At 43.6% G+C, this 15,208-nt stretch overlaps 1 protein-coding gene across 5 annotated transcripts in view; it reads right to left on the bottom strand.

Moving 5' to 3' along the window:
- LOC111951074 (neurexin-1-beta-like) overlaps positions 1-15,208 on the bottom strand; it is a 146,156-nt gene that overhangs the window by 92,436 nt on the left and 38,512 nt on the right. For 4 of the 5 annotated variants that reach the window (XM_023969071.3, XM_023969074.3, XM_023969073.3 and 1 more), the window contains exon 1: positions 5,836-7,317. The exons of the other annotated variant lie outside the window; for it this stretch is intronic. In XM_023969071.3, the coding sequence (XP_023824839.1) occupies positions 5,836-6,157 (322 nt within the window). In that variant the 5' untranslated portion in view covers positions 6,158-7,317. Of the gene's footprint in view, positions 1-5,835; positions 7,318-15,208 lie in introns of those variants that run through there. 5 annotated transcript variants of the gene reach the window in all.

Genomic DNA, 15,208 nt, shown 5'->3' with positions numbered 1-15,208 from the left:
TCATCCCATTACATTGATATGTGCTCCTAGTCCATACAGAGTATACAGAGGGCTGTATAGACATTATAGCATCTAAAACTACTGACTGGGTTAACAGGATGAGCTATTCTCTGGATGCGGCAGGTAGTCAGCGCCATGGGAAAAGGGCAACAAAGACTGATGAGCACATGAAAGAGTTCAACGATGCAGAGAGACTACGGCTGGTCCACACACAGGCACGGTTAATGAGGGATCCATCACACACCGTCACATCAGCCACAGTCCTCTCAAACGCCACAGCCCTGGCCCTGCCAGTATCACCGTCCTCTCAAACACCACAGCCCTGGCCCTGCCAGTATCACCGTCCTCTCAAACGCCACAGCCCTGGCCCTGCCATAATCACCGTCCTCTCAAACGCCACAGCCCTGGCCCTGCCAGATCACCGTCCTCTCAACACCACAGCCCTGGCCTGCCAGTATCACCGTCCTCTCAAACACCACAGCCCTGGCCCTGCCAGTATCACCGTCCTCTCAAACACCACAGCCCTGGCCCTGCCAGTATTATGAGTGCTTATGTCCGCTTGTTCTCATGTTGTCTTCCCCTTTACACTAGAGATCTATATATAATGACGAGATGTTCATGTCTCCGTCCTAAGAATGGGAGCCGTTGTCCCAAAGGCGGGAAGGCAGGCGAMAACCTTCCAAAATAAGCCCATAGAAACACATTGGGCTTATTTTGGATAGATTTTGGCGAGAGTGAAACCTCTCGCTTCGCCTCTTCCTCTCTGTTGACACACACCCACACACACCAAGCCACTCCCGCTACCATTCACAACAACAAAGATGAGAGATCACTTCTTCCTCTCTGACAAGCGGTTTCAACTCGCCATTTGCATTTGAGGTTTGGTCCCACAGAATGAGTCATATGGACACCGAAACACATGGAGACATTATTTTACTGTAATAGAGGAGAAGTTTCCAAGGTTAACTTAGCCAAAGACTGTTATACTAGCCGTCTAGTCTGTTTCATAAATGTGCAGTAAGCATAAAACACAATTATATAAGGAAATGGCAACCTGTTCTCATTCTGAGGAATAATGTAAGCCACTTGATTTCAACATCTGAACAAAGTGGACAGGCTAGCATGCTGTTCAAACTAGAGGTCTTCACGGATCCACCTGTACCCGAATACCTGAGACCCGATCCAGGACCCAAGGTGGTCCGGATCCACAATTTAAAAGTAATGTCACAGGTCTGATCTGATATGATTGTCACGTGTCTCGGGTATACTGATGCAGTTCAAAAAGAGCAGTGGTTTAAAGTACTTGAGTAAAAATACTTTAAAGTTCAATTTAAGTAGTTTTTTGGGGAATCTGTACTTTACTTTTTATATTTTTGACAACTTTTACTTTACTACATTCCGAAAGAAAACAACGTACTTTTTACTCCATACATTTTCCCAAAAGTACTAGTTACATTTTGAATGCTTAGCAGAACAGGAAGATGGTCCAATTCACGCACTTATCAAGAGAACATCCCTGTCATCTCTATTGCCTCTGATCTGACGAACACAAATTCTTCGTTTGTAAATGATGTCTGAGTGTAGGAGTGTGCCCCTGGATATCCGTAAATACAAAAAACAAGAAAATAGTGCCACCTGGTTTGCTTAACATAAGGAATTTGAAATGATTTATACTTTTACTTTTGATACTTAAGTATATTTAGCAATTACATTTACTTTTGATACTTAAGTATATTTCAAACTTTTACTCAAGTAGTATTTTACTGGATGACTTTTACTTTTACTTGAGTCCTTTTCTATTAAGTTATCTTTACTTTTACTCAAGTATGACACCTGGGTACTTTTTGGGTACCACTGGTACTACCTGGGTACCACTGAGAAAGAGAGAGAAATTGTATCATTTATGCTACTGCTSTTTTGCTTTGCGTGAGAGTGGAGCGTGTCGCATGTAGCTTGTTGTTGGCCAATCATAAGTCATCAAGGCGGCAATAGGCTACAGTCATAGAGCCTCCGTGTGTGGCAAAAGTTAGGAGATATCTAATCAATGGAAGATGGAATTAAAATGATGGAATTAAAAGTTAAAGGAGAAGAACAGGCTACAACGACCAAGACCCAACAGGTAGGCTGCTATAATATTCTGAATGGAGTTGTTATTTGTAGCTGCAGGATGAGCGAGAGTATACAATGCAGCCTCAATKAWCCTAGCTAGCTAATGTGAATACCTCTATTWCAAACAGYTGGAGACGGASAGAAGGGTATGTTCATAACATTTAAACTGTTGTGCCTTGTTAGCTAGCAAATACTTACAAGTTGGATAAACTTGAAATATAAAGACTAGCTGGCTAGTGACTTCCACTTGGGCTTGTGCATTACGCATGGTTCTGGTTAAATTTGTAACAAAAGCATAGCATTTTCATAGACAGACTTGAAAGCTAGATATTTAGCCTAGGTATGATTCAACAAGCCCTGAATTCATTCGATTATTGATGACTGTTTGAMATGCAGTGTGTTTGACCTTTAATTGTATCACAAATATTATCTAGAGAAAACAAAATCAATATATAGACACAGTGCATTCGGAAAGTGTTCAGACCCCTTCCCTTTTCCCACATTTTGTTACGTTACAGTCTTATTCTAAACTGGATTAAACCAAAAAAATCAATACCATAATACCTCAAAAAGACAAAGCAAAAACTGTTTTTTAGAAATTCCTTATTTACTTAGGTATTCAGGCCCTTTGCTATGAGACTCGAAATTGAGCTCAGGTGCATCCTGTTTCCATTGATCATCCTTGAGATGTTTCTACAACTTGAAGTCCACCTGTGGTAAATTTAATTGATTGGACATGATTTGGAAAGGCACACGACTGTCTATATAAGGTCCCACAGTTGACAGTGCATGTCAGAGCAAAAACCAAGMCATGAGGTTGAAGGAATTGTTCGTAGAGATTCGAGACAGAATTGTTTCAAGGGGAAGGGTACCAAAAAATGTCTGCAGCATTGAAGATCACAAGAACACTGTGGCCTCCATCATTCTTAAATGGAAGAAGTTTGGAACCACCAAAACTCTTCCTAAAACTGTCTGCCCGATCAAACTGAGCAATCATGGGGGGGGGGTTCTTTGTTAGGGAGGGGACCAAGAACCCGTTGGTCACTCTGACAGAGCTCCAGAGTTCATCTGTGGAGATGGGAGCACCTTCCAGAAAGACAACCATCTCTGCAGCACTCGACCACCTTTAATCCTAGTAAAAATTCCCTGTCTTAGGTCAGTTAGGATCACCAACTTTTTTTAAGAAAGTGAAATGTCAGAATAATAGTAGAGAGAATGATTAATTTCAGCTTTTATTTCTTTCATCACACATCAGATGTTGCTTCAATATATCCACATAATTTCCCTTCCTCATGATGCTATCTATTTTTGAAGTGCACCAGTCCCTCCTGCAGCAATGCACCCCCACAACATGATGCTGCCACCCCCGTGCTTCATGGTTCATGGTTGGGATCACCCAACTTATTGTGGGAAGCTTGTGGAAGGCTACGCAAAATGTTTGACCCAAGTTAAACAATTTAAAGGCAATGCTACCAAATACTAATTGAGTGTATGTAAACTTCTGACCCACAATGTGATGAAAGAAATAAAAGCTGAAACAAATCACTCTCTCTACTATTATTCTGACATTTCACTTTCTTAAAAATTGGTGATCCTAACTGACCTAAAAGAGGGAATTTTTACTCGGATTAAATGTCAGGAATTGTGAAAAACTGAGTTTAAATGTACAGTATTTTGCTAAGGTGTATGTCAACATCCGACTTCAACTGTATATATATGTGTATGTGTATATATACAGTGGGGCAAAAAAGTATTTAGTCAGCCACCAATTGTGCAAGTTCTCCCACTTAAAAAGATGAGAGAGGCCTGTAATTTTCATCATAGGTACACTTCAACTATGACAGACAAAATGAGAAGAAAAAAATTCAGAAAATCACATTGTAGGATTTTTTATGAATTTATTTGCAAATTATGGTGGAAAATAAGTATTTGGTCACCTACAAACGAGCAAGATTTCTGGCTCTCACAGACCTACTTTTTTGCCCCACTGTATATACACACATACACATACACATATATATACAGTTGAAGTCGGATGTGTATATATATATATATAATATTATATATTATATATATATATATTATATATTATATATATACAAAAAATAAGTATATTTAAAAACATCCCAAAATATGTAAACCATTCAAATGACATACAACTTGAAATGTCTCAATATTGTGAAGAAACATGCAACCCATGAATATGTTCTAGTTGAATTACAGGTTCCACAACCAGGACAAAGAAACACAATTCTTCATCTCATTGTAAGGTTAACGTGAATCAGGCATTCATGATCGATTTGCTGCAAAGAAACCACTACTAAAGGACAACAATAATAAGAAGAGACTTGCTTGGGCCAAGAAACACGAGCAATGGACATTAGACCGGTGGAAATCTGTCCTTTGGTTTGATGAGTTCTTAATTTGAGATTTTTGGTTCCGACGGCGTGTCTTTATAAGACGCAGAGTAGGTGAACGGATGATCTCCGCATGTGTGGTTCCCACCGTGAAGCATTGAGGGGAAGGTGTGATGGTGTGGGGGTGCTTTGCTGGTGACACTGTCAGTGATTTATTTAGAATTCAAGGCACACTTAACCAGCATGGCTACCACAGCATTCTGCAGCGTTACGCCATCCCATCTGGCTTGCCCTTAGTGGGACTATAATTTGTTTTTCAGCAGGACAATGATGCAAAAACACCCCTCCATGCTGTGTATGGGCTATTTGACCAGGAAGGAGAGTGATGGAGTGCAGCTTCAGATGACCTGGCCTCCACAATCATCCGACCTCAACCAAATTGAGATGGTTTGGGATGAGTTAGACAGCAGAGTGAAGGAAAAGCATATGTGGGAACTCCTTCAAGACTGTTGGAAAAGCAGGACAAGCTGGTTGAGAGAATGCCAAGAGTGTGCAAAGCTGTCATGAAGGCAAAGGGTGGCTATTTTGAAGATTCCCAAATATAAAATATATTTTGATTAGTTTAACACTTTTTTTGGTTACTACATGATTCCATATGTGTTATTTAATTGTTTTGATGTCTTCACTATTATTCTACAATGTAGAAAATAGTAAAAATAAAGAAAAACCCTTGAATGAGTGGGTATGTCCAAACTTTTGACTGGTACTGTATATACATATATAGTACCTATACAACTCTACCAATACATACCACTAGTATATATATATCGTGAATTGCCCATAAGTTTGAAGAAATATAGAGATTGCCCAGTATATCCGTYCTCACAAACACCACAGCCTTGCTATCAATCGTCTACTTGAGCAAACTCATTCAACAAACTCAAACCACTGAACCAACAAATGCCACTAAACCAACCCAYACAACTCTACCAAMCCATACCACTGAACCAACCCATACCAGTGACCCAACAAATACCAATGACCCAACCCATACAACTCTACCAACACATACCACTAAACCAACCCATACCACTGAACCAACCCATACCACTAAACCAGAGTAAAGACAAGTCAGCCTTCATTACTGGTCAGCAACCTCTACTACACCTTCAGTCAAACCATCCACTAACTCCTCCACTAACTCCTCCACTAACTCCTCCACTAACTCCTCCACTAACTCCTCCACTAACTCTTCCACTAACTCTTCCACTAACTCTTCCACTAACTGTTTGGACATGCACCAAACTCAAGAGACAGTGTGTGAAGAGTGTAAGAGCAGTTCTATAATGAGGAGAGATAGTTTCCTTACCATGGCCTCCTCGGGTGAGGAAAGGCATCCTGTTGATGGCGATAGGTACCGTGCCGTGCTTATTGTGGAAATGGTGGACATGGTGCGTGGTGCTTAGGCTGGAAGACACGCGAGCAGTCCCTGCCTGGATGGGGAGTGCAGCCAGCAAGGCCAACGACAAGGCCAGCCTCCACCAGCAGCTTAGGCCCAGGCTTCTCCAGCCTGACCCCTGGCCCAGCTCAGGGCCCCCTGCTGGGAGTCTGCTCCCCACCGCCATAACCTCCAGATGGGCACAGGGGCCCCCCAGGGCCTCCCTCGGTCCCACCCCACGAAGACAGGTCATCTCAGTGGGCCGCCAAGCCTGTTCCCTCCATAATCCTAGGGACTGGGTAATGTTAAAGATATGACCAGATCTCTCCTTAGTAATGGTTGGAGGGGAAAACCACTGCYGAGGAAGTGAAACAAAGACAAAATCCAGCTATTGTGTCTGACGATGAAATCCCAGAGTGAGAATCCTATTTCTGTTTGTTCACAACATGTTGAGATACGTTGAAATGTATGTTGAACTGAGGACTAAATACCAAGGAGTGGTGTGCAATCATCCCAAGAAAATATCTTCCAAAAGGTCAGCCTCTAGGCACCAAGATGTCTATCAAAAAGCATGTTGATGACACAATGCTGAATCCACAATATACATTTCCAGTATGAAATTAAAGCATGACACAACAGAGTGGGGAGGGGGCAGCTAAGACTAATACCCAATAAGACGAAAGCCCCCACACTGCAGAGGAAGAGATAAGAGACCTCCCCACAGGAAACAAGATCATTTCATTCAGAAGGAAAGATCCAAGCTGATGGAGGGAGATACAGAATCCAGCACTCTCTTGTTTCCATATAGTTGGAGGAGAGGGCGGGAGAGAGTAGGGGAGCGAGAGCTGCAGCGGCGCGAAAAATATAGAAGATCAACAAATAAACATTCCCAGTGACCAAACCCCTCTGAATGGTCACCTCTGGCGGGTCAGAGCACCACTAGAAGCACCTCTAGATGTGGGATAGCAGTCAGCGCTCCAGACACCGCGTCCTTGTCCCCCTCACCCTCCACCTGCTGCCCAAGCTCATGAAGTACAGACTACTGCTGCATTTTCCTTCACCTTTCCTTTTCTTCCTTCTCCAGGATGCTCACATCGACAATGCCACGCAGCTGGATATGGATGATAGCAGTAAATTCCTTCTCGCCGAAACGGTGTAGATGGCTGAGAAGACGTCGACTCCGGCTGCTGCCGCGGTGAAATCCATGCTAATTAAAACTGGAGCAGCGGCTTGAGCATCGACTCCCTGAATCCTGAAAGGCTGAAATCCCAGGACAGCCTGGACTCCAGACGCACATCAGAAGTAACAGCCTGAGCTGGTCGCTACGGGCTCACTGACGAGGGAGCACAGCACACAGTGCAATGCTCTTCTGAAGGCATAGTCAGAGACTGTGATAGAGTGAGGTGCAGCGGGTTCCTGTGTGTGTGTGTGTGTGTGTGTGTGTGTGTGTGTGTGTGTGTGTATGTGAGTCTCTGTGTGTGCAAGCAAGAGAGAGAGGGAGAGAGAGAGAGAGCGGCAAAGAGAGAGAGAGGTGGGCGAGCGAGGGAGAACAAGCAGCCACAGTGCAGAGAAAGACACAGAAGCCAGAAAACGGGGTGTGAGAATAAATACACATCCCTGGCTACTGATTTACAGCCAATGTACAGACAGACCCCCAAGCCATAGAAAAGCAGGATACTGCAGAGGAAGAAACCACTTCAGYTCAACTGTCAAAACTGCTACATCAGGAGGACAGATGTGCAAGTCTCTGCAGTGGTGTACCTGGGATAAAGAAGCTTTGGCATGTTAATATAGGGAGAGGGGAGAGCTAAAAATAGCAGGCAATACATCCAGGTACCAGATGCAGACAATACCCCCATGACCAAGAAAACAATGGTTGGTCCCTGGTTCTGCTGAATTATTTAGTTCCAGTCAGAATTCGATGACATGCGTCGCCCTCTCTCTTTCGCTCTTGCATTACCACATGCAGCCATCCCTAACTTGCTCTCGCTCTGTATTCATTTCTAGTATGTGTAGCACGGAACTTAATCATACATCGCTATCTAATGATGTTCCCATCAGGAACATTTGGATTTAGTGAGAGTTGAAGGGGGAACTGTGATGGGTAGGATACAGGGACTATGTTGACAGAATAAACACACCAGAAGAGAGGGAGAGCGGATGAGAAAGTGCAAGGGTGAAAGGGATGCCAGAAGAGGGAATTGATTGGATGACGAGGGGAGAGGGAGAGAGCGGGGGAGGGAGAGACAGTGTGGGAGAGGAGGGCAAGAGAGAGAGAGAGAGCGAGAAAGCAAAAACGTAGCTATATCAGCTAAATCATGGTCGATAGAGATCTCAGCTGGGATTGCCTGGTCGGTTGAAAGGACACACATGAAAAAAGGGGAACAGAGCAGAGCCACCACCACCTCTCATCGTGGTGACAGGAAGGTTGGAAGGCAGGCCATTACTCAGGCAGAGAGAGAGAGAGAGGGAGAGAGAGGAGCGAGAGGGAGAGAGAGGGATGAGGGGGAAACACAGAGAGAGGGGGAGGGTTGGACAGAGAGAGAGAGAAAGAGAGAGAGAGAGAGAGAAGAGAGGAGGAACACAGAGAGAGGGGAGGGGTTGGACAGAGAGAGAGAGAGAGAGGAGAGAGAGAGAGGAGGAGGAGGGGGAACACAAGTAGAGAGAGGAAAGGGGTTTGGACAGAGGAGAGAGAGAGAGGGAGAGAGATGGAGGGGTGGAACAAGAGGAGCAGAGGAGCGAGGTGGAAGAGCCAGGAGACAACAGCAGAGCAGACAGGGACGGCGAGTGAAGAAGCAGAAGCAGACGAGAAGAGACGACGAAGAACGACCGAGAGAGAGAGAGAAGAGAAGGAGAAGGAGAGAGAAAGATTACAGAGGGATGGACAGAGAGAGAGAGAGAGCAAGAGAGATAGAAAGGGATGGAGGGAGAGAGAGAGAGGCTGAGGGGCTGGCTGGCTGTTGCCCAATGAAGCTGGCTGATTGAACAGAGAGAAGACACTTGTGTATTGACATTACTAGAGACTGCAACTGAACAATGCTGAGCATGGCAAGTAGCTACAGTTATCCCCAAAATCCACCGCTGGATACTACCCAGACTTTCTGAACGAGTCTGAGTCGATTCAGCTTTTMCGTGGCATTAGGCCTTGGTAAGTCACTATCTGCTGTGAGACATCTGAACACCCAACACAAAGCAGCCAGGTCTCTGATGTAGATGGCTGCCCGGTAGATGTAGTTGCAAAGGCATGCATGAAGGAAAATCCTCCAAAATGAAAGGTTTCAAAGGCTTCAACGTTCAAAGCTCAAGTCAATGTCAAAGTTATAGAGCTAGGTCGAAACAGGCAAAAATGCACAATTGTGATCATCGAAAGTACTGTATAATAAATGAGCATCTTCATTGCTTAACTAATAATCACAGTAATCAGATGCCGCAGCTTAATTTGAGCCAGTTTCACACAGCRGGAAAATMATCCTGCAGCAACATGGACATTTTGTAGRGGTTGATACATTTTTCAAAAGGGCAAATAAAGTCTGACATTATACATTTCAAGCTTTAGAAGCCTTTKAAAATCTTGATCACGCTACACGTTTGCATTTCCCGCTGTGCAGAAAAATCACTGCAAGAAAAGGATGACGAAATGAATATATGTAATCTGCATGTGCAACGCAAGGCATGCACATAAGAGTCCTGACCATTAAGTGGTGGAATGTGTAGAAGAAGAGGGTTTGATTTGAAAATGGTGATTTATAGAGGATGACATGTATTGTCAAGTCCCCCAGTATTGGAGGCATCTTTCTAGGCAGTGATGATATCTTCACGAGGGCTGTCTGGGATGAAAGGCTTGCATTAATCAATTTGCCAGCTCCAGGGTTGCTCAACATGATAAAAAGGACGCTATCTGGACGACACGGGGGGTGGTTGGGGGAAGCAGCAGTGATTTTAACTATCTGTCCTCTTGGCTGTTTTCACTGTTGGGCATTCTTCCCTTCCCTATGCTGATGCCACTGAGTAAGTAGACTATCCTCCCATTCCCACTGACACCCCCCCAGTCATACAAMATATGGTAATGCAGGAGTAAAACAAAACACAGAACATGTGTATTCTAAATGAAAACACCAATCAAGTCCTACAGTCCAAGCACATACAGCTGGTTGGAATATGCCAACAATGAACGTCAAATTGTGAAAATTCTGTGATCGAAACATGTATAGAATGAATCTAAGGAAGCAAAGAAATGTTCTGTCTTGCTGTTAAATCATTACATCGCTACATTTCAAGTCCTACACCCTACGATTATTTYGTTAGAACATCATGGTTTTTTAACGCAGAGTGAAAGGTAGTGCGAACACAGAATTTAAAAGATTGTGTTTTCCTGCCTTAAGATAATATGCAGTCTAGGGTCTCGGGGGTGGGGGGGTTGTTGGGGAGACAGTTTTTGCCCAGACATTGAAGCTAGCCTCGGGGGTGAACGTAGCAGGATTAATTATGGCACTTTCAGATTAATTACCCATAATGCCAACCTCTTCTGAAATAAATGGCCCGCAGTTGAGATATCCAGTTGATTTCATAAGACTTAAAGCGACAGCACCTCAAATAGGTCTGGCTGGGCGACAGGAAGGGAGGGGTGGAAATCCAGCATACAGAGCTTTAGCAGGGAGAGATACATGTCAAATGTTTAGCCCAGATCCGTGGTGAATATAGAACACAATGTCTCGGTAGCGGCTCCGAGTCTGTGTCMTTACTGTTTAATCATCACACATCAATCTGCCATTACCTTTTGTCCTCTATCTGCCATACAGTTATCTGTTCTGCCTAACAGTAATTACCCTAAGGGGAAAATGGCAAAAAAAAATGGCAACATGACATTAGAGAGGTGACCTTTCCATTTCACTGTGGGGTCAAGACACATTAATCCATGTTAGTTTGAGTGCCGCTTCTTTGAACAGAGAAATGTTGATGTGTGACACTTGACAGGCTACCACCATGTCACTGCGGTAGATCTTACAGCTATCTCATGGTCAAACAGAGGTTGTGTTTTCTGTTAGGCCAGATAAGTGGTTAAACACAATCACATGGGCCCATCACTTTATTGGTGTGACCTGTCTGTACACACTCTGTGTGCCACAGACTGGTGTTATCTTTAAATTGAAAATGAAATGGTTTGTTGATAGTTGAAGTAAATGAAAAAGGAAAGGGACACATTGTTACTACAACACGAGCATGCTGCTCAAAGGGTCTAGGCAGCAGACCCAGAGTACACAGCCAACGGCTACAGACAAATGAGACAAACTGGGCAAAATGTTGAGTTTCAACTGCTTTTTAGAGAATGAGCAATGGTCATATTGATCACATTTTAATAGTAGTGGGACCTGGCTGGCACAAAATCATATATACACGGGACAAAACTACCTCTTTATAGTTCTCAACCCGTKAAGGCCCACCTGTGCAGAATCTACCTCCTTACAAACGAATACAGTCCGTTGTACAATAAGCAGCATATTAGCGGAATATTGGCCCTTTCTCCAAGAATAATAACAGATCACAGTCCAGTACAAAACCAAGACCGATTGAAGGGCGATAACATTGCGTGATCAACAACGTTAAAGAAACTGAGTATTATCGGTGTACTCCCCCGTCACTGCTGTGTGTGGGCTGTGGGCTGTGGGCTGTGGAGGGAGGAGGATGGCAGCACAGTCGGTTGGTGGCACCTTAATTGGGGAGAACGGGCTTGTGGTAATAACTGGCGAGGAATGAGTGGAAAGCACATGGGGTGTTTTTCAAAATGCATACTACCAAGCATGCAAACTGGAGCACGGGAGGGTCAGAGTACGCGTCCAAATCAAAGTATGTGAAATGGAGTATGTACTCCGTTTGTACATATTTTAAAGCATGCATCGACGGAAGCATCAATGGYGGACATTATTTGAGCTGAAGCGAGAGAAAATACACTCCGACTTTCTCATATGTTGCCTGACTACACGATTTTATTTTGATAAGTTAATAAATACATGCTGTGTTAATTATGTCATGGTTACCTTCCTACAATACCCACTGTAGTGTGCGTAGGCAGGCAGGCATTAGTAAGTCAATAGAGCTAACTGGCTAGCTACTACTGTTAGCTAGCCATTTAGCCACAAAGAATTGTTAGCTAGCTACCCACGAAGAATCGACATCTACCTCGGATAACATTGGTTTTAGGTCATTTTGCCTGTTATACTATATGGTTAGCTACATTATTACGATTCACATATAGCTAGCTGATAGTTATGTCATTGAATATTAAAGGTTAATGTTGAGAGCTGGCCTGGGGTTGGCATTGTGTATATCTTGTTTCATCTTTATTGCCATTTTCCTGGCTAGAAGAAGGAACGTTCAGTGAATGGGTAAGTCTATAGTAAGTCAATTGGGCTAACTGACTAGCTAGCGAGCCACAAAGAATTGACATCTACCTTGCATAATATTTGTTTTAGGTCATTGCCTGTTTAACTAGCTAGCTGGCTAGCTAGATTATGATTCAAATATATCTAGCTGATAATTATGAAGTAAAACGTTTGCTTTGTGTACATCTTGTTTGGTCTCTATTGTTGCCATTTTCCTGGCTGGAAGAAGGTTCAGTGAATGGGGAGATGAATGAGGTAAAACAGTAGAGGGAGGGCGAGTGCTCCTCAAATTAAATGTTTTATGTGTTCTCCACACTCTCGTCCTCACAAGAACGTCCTCGGAGAACGCACTTGGAGCATGAGAGCGTGGAGCACGGTAGTATGCATACTGAGAAACACTCATGGTTTCCAGGTGTTTGATTCTATTCCATTTGCTCCGTTCCGGACATTATTACGAGCCGTTCTGCCCTCAGCAGCCTCCTGTGATCGGCAGACAGAGGCTGTGTAGGGGGTGGGAAGGAGGCAGGTAGAGCCAGGGTGGCCTGGGGTGGAAGGACAAGGTTGTGAAGAGGTATGGGCATGCAGAGGCCCGACAGAGGCTGAGTAGGAGATGGACAGGCAGGCAGGTAGGCAGAGCTGGCCTGGGGTGGGCYTGTCAGCTTGGCTCAGCAGCAGACAGTGTGGATGGGTAAATCAGGTGGCGGTAGGTAGGGCTCAGGGGGCTGAGGCAGCCTATTGGTGGCAGACTGAAGTGAAGGAGAGGAGACAGTCTGTCCTGGGCTCTGGAGCTTGGGGGTAGACAGAAAATAACACGGGCCTATAGGGAGCAGAAATAGCCTTGCCGTCATCCTAGCAATCGTTCCAGCAATCTGCTCCTTTAAAATGTTTAACATACACAAGCTGTAAAGACAGTATCGACTATCAACAAAGGCAGACCGACTTAAAGGAATATTGCGCGCTATATAAAGACAACCATGCGAAGACAGCCACAGTGTTTGCTTGAGGCCCGGTGCCAAGTAAACAAACAAAAAGCACAGTGACCTCTAAGAAAATGCGGTGATTTGCATCTCTTCAATAAAAGTGTAGCATACGCTGTGTGCCCAGGCAGGTCTGTCAACAATCAGTCACGGCAGATCAATGCTGATGCTAACGAGATGGAGAGAGCGAAGCCAATAGAAACCTCAAACAGCTCCCATATGTCAAGCACCTGCAGGGATACTGACGCTCAATCATAGCATCATATTGTAACCTGTGACATATTGAGCATATGCTACACCTGCGTGACAGCTGGCATGTCATTTGTCAGAGTTGTAACTCCCCTCTCAAAGCCTTTCTTACTCTACAATAACAATGGAAATCATTATCAACTGTCTGTCATTGAATATTAAAGGTTAATGTTGATGTGTTAGAGTGTCTGGTTGTCCTATTTTATTATTTYGCCTTTATTTAACCAGGTAAGCTAGTTGAGAACAAGTTGTCATTTACAACTGCGACCTGGCCCAGATAAAGCGAAGCAGTGCGACAAAAACAACAACACAGAGTTACACATGGGATAAACAAACGTACAGTCAATAACACAATAGAAAATCTGTATACAGTGTGTGCAAATGAAGTAAGGAGGTAAGGGCAATAAATAGGCCATAGTGGTGAAGTAATTACAATTTAGCAATTGACACTGGAGTGATAGATGTGCAGATGAGGATGTGCAAGTAGAAATACTGGTGTGCAAAAGAGCAGAAAAACAAACAAATATGGGGATGAGGTAGGTAGTAGGTTGGATGGCCGAGAGAACACTGTTGCAATCCTCTTCCACTCGCCACAGAAATAATTATTCAGAATCAACTACGTTGTCTCTACATAACCTTAAATTTAAGTGAAATGCCTCTTGCAACACAAAAAAAGGTAATCTCTGACTTGAATTTTAGGCAATGATAAAACTGTAAGAAAATATTTGCATAACGTGACAACCTGTATTTTTCTGACGGAGAAAAAATATACTAGCAATTCCTTGACTTACTTTGACAAAACACATCTAAATCAATGCAGTTCAGTCTCAATGGAATCCATTAGGACACTGAAGAACTATACAGAAAGACAGAGTCGCAGSATTTAAATGAATATCTAAGTCCCACTGGAATAGACAGAAGGAGGCTTCTGCCCGTAGGTGTCAAGCTGCAGGAGGATGGATGCACTGGAGGATGAATTATTCAACGGTATTCGATATAAAGTCATGAATACATCATCTACAGTACGACTGTAACTGTAGTGACATATAATGGTTCACTACAGAACAAGTGTAATTCAACGTGGTGAAAACGTAGAAAATCATCGTATTATTCATTGGAAAGAAGAAATGGAGGGAGAACGATCCCGCCAAATAAAAATCGGGCAGAGGAGAAGAAAATGAAAATCGGAGTTTCCTTTTGCTGAGCAAGCAGCGTGCGGGTCGTTTCTGTATAATGACCAGCAGTGTTTGTGTTTGAGACAGAGAGACAGAGCAGAGAGAGAGAGAGAGGCCACTAATGACCAAGCCTTTTCAATGAGGGGACCTTTGGAGGCAAAGATTTGTGGCCAAAGAATATGATCCGCACAGAACGTGACGATCCTTCCAATTATTATAACATGCGACACTATCCTGTTCATTTGAAAGGTTATATGGCCTGCATGCATTGATTGAAGGAGAAAATCATACAAGGCTAAGCTGCATTTGGCACTTGGCATTCTGTGATAAGACCACATACAGCCTATCATCTCAGATATTATGCTGAATCAAATCTGGACCGGTTCCCGAGAATCCAGTACTAAASTAGCGGAGTCAATTCCACTTCCTAAAATGTATGGCAAAAGCAGAAGCTTGTGGCTTATTACGTTGTTATGGGTCCGTTCAGAGAAAAGCCATGCTGTTAAAGTGATTTAGTGTCACG

Source organism: Salvelinus sp. IW2-2015, linkage group LG23 (genome assembly GCF_002910315.2).
Source record: "Salvelinus sp. IW2-2015 linkage group LG23, ASM291031v2, whole genome shotgun sequence".
NCBI lineage: Eukaryota > Metazoa > Chordata > Actinopteri > Salmoniformes > Salmonidae > Salvelinus > Salvelinus sp. IW2-2015.
Note: the sequence above shows the minus strand (reverse complement) of the source record. Positions and strands in the feature narration are given on the sequence as shown.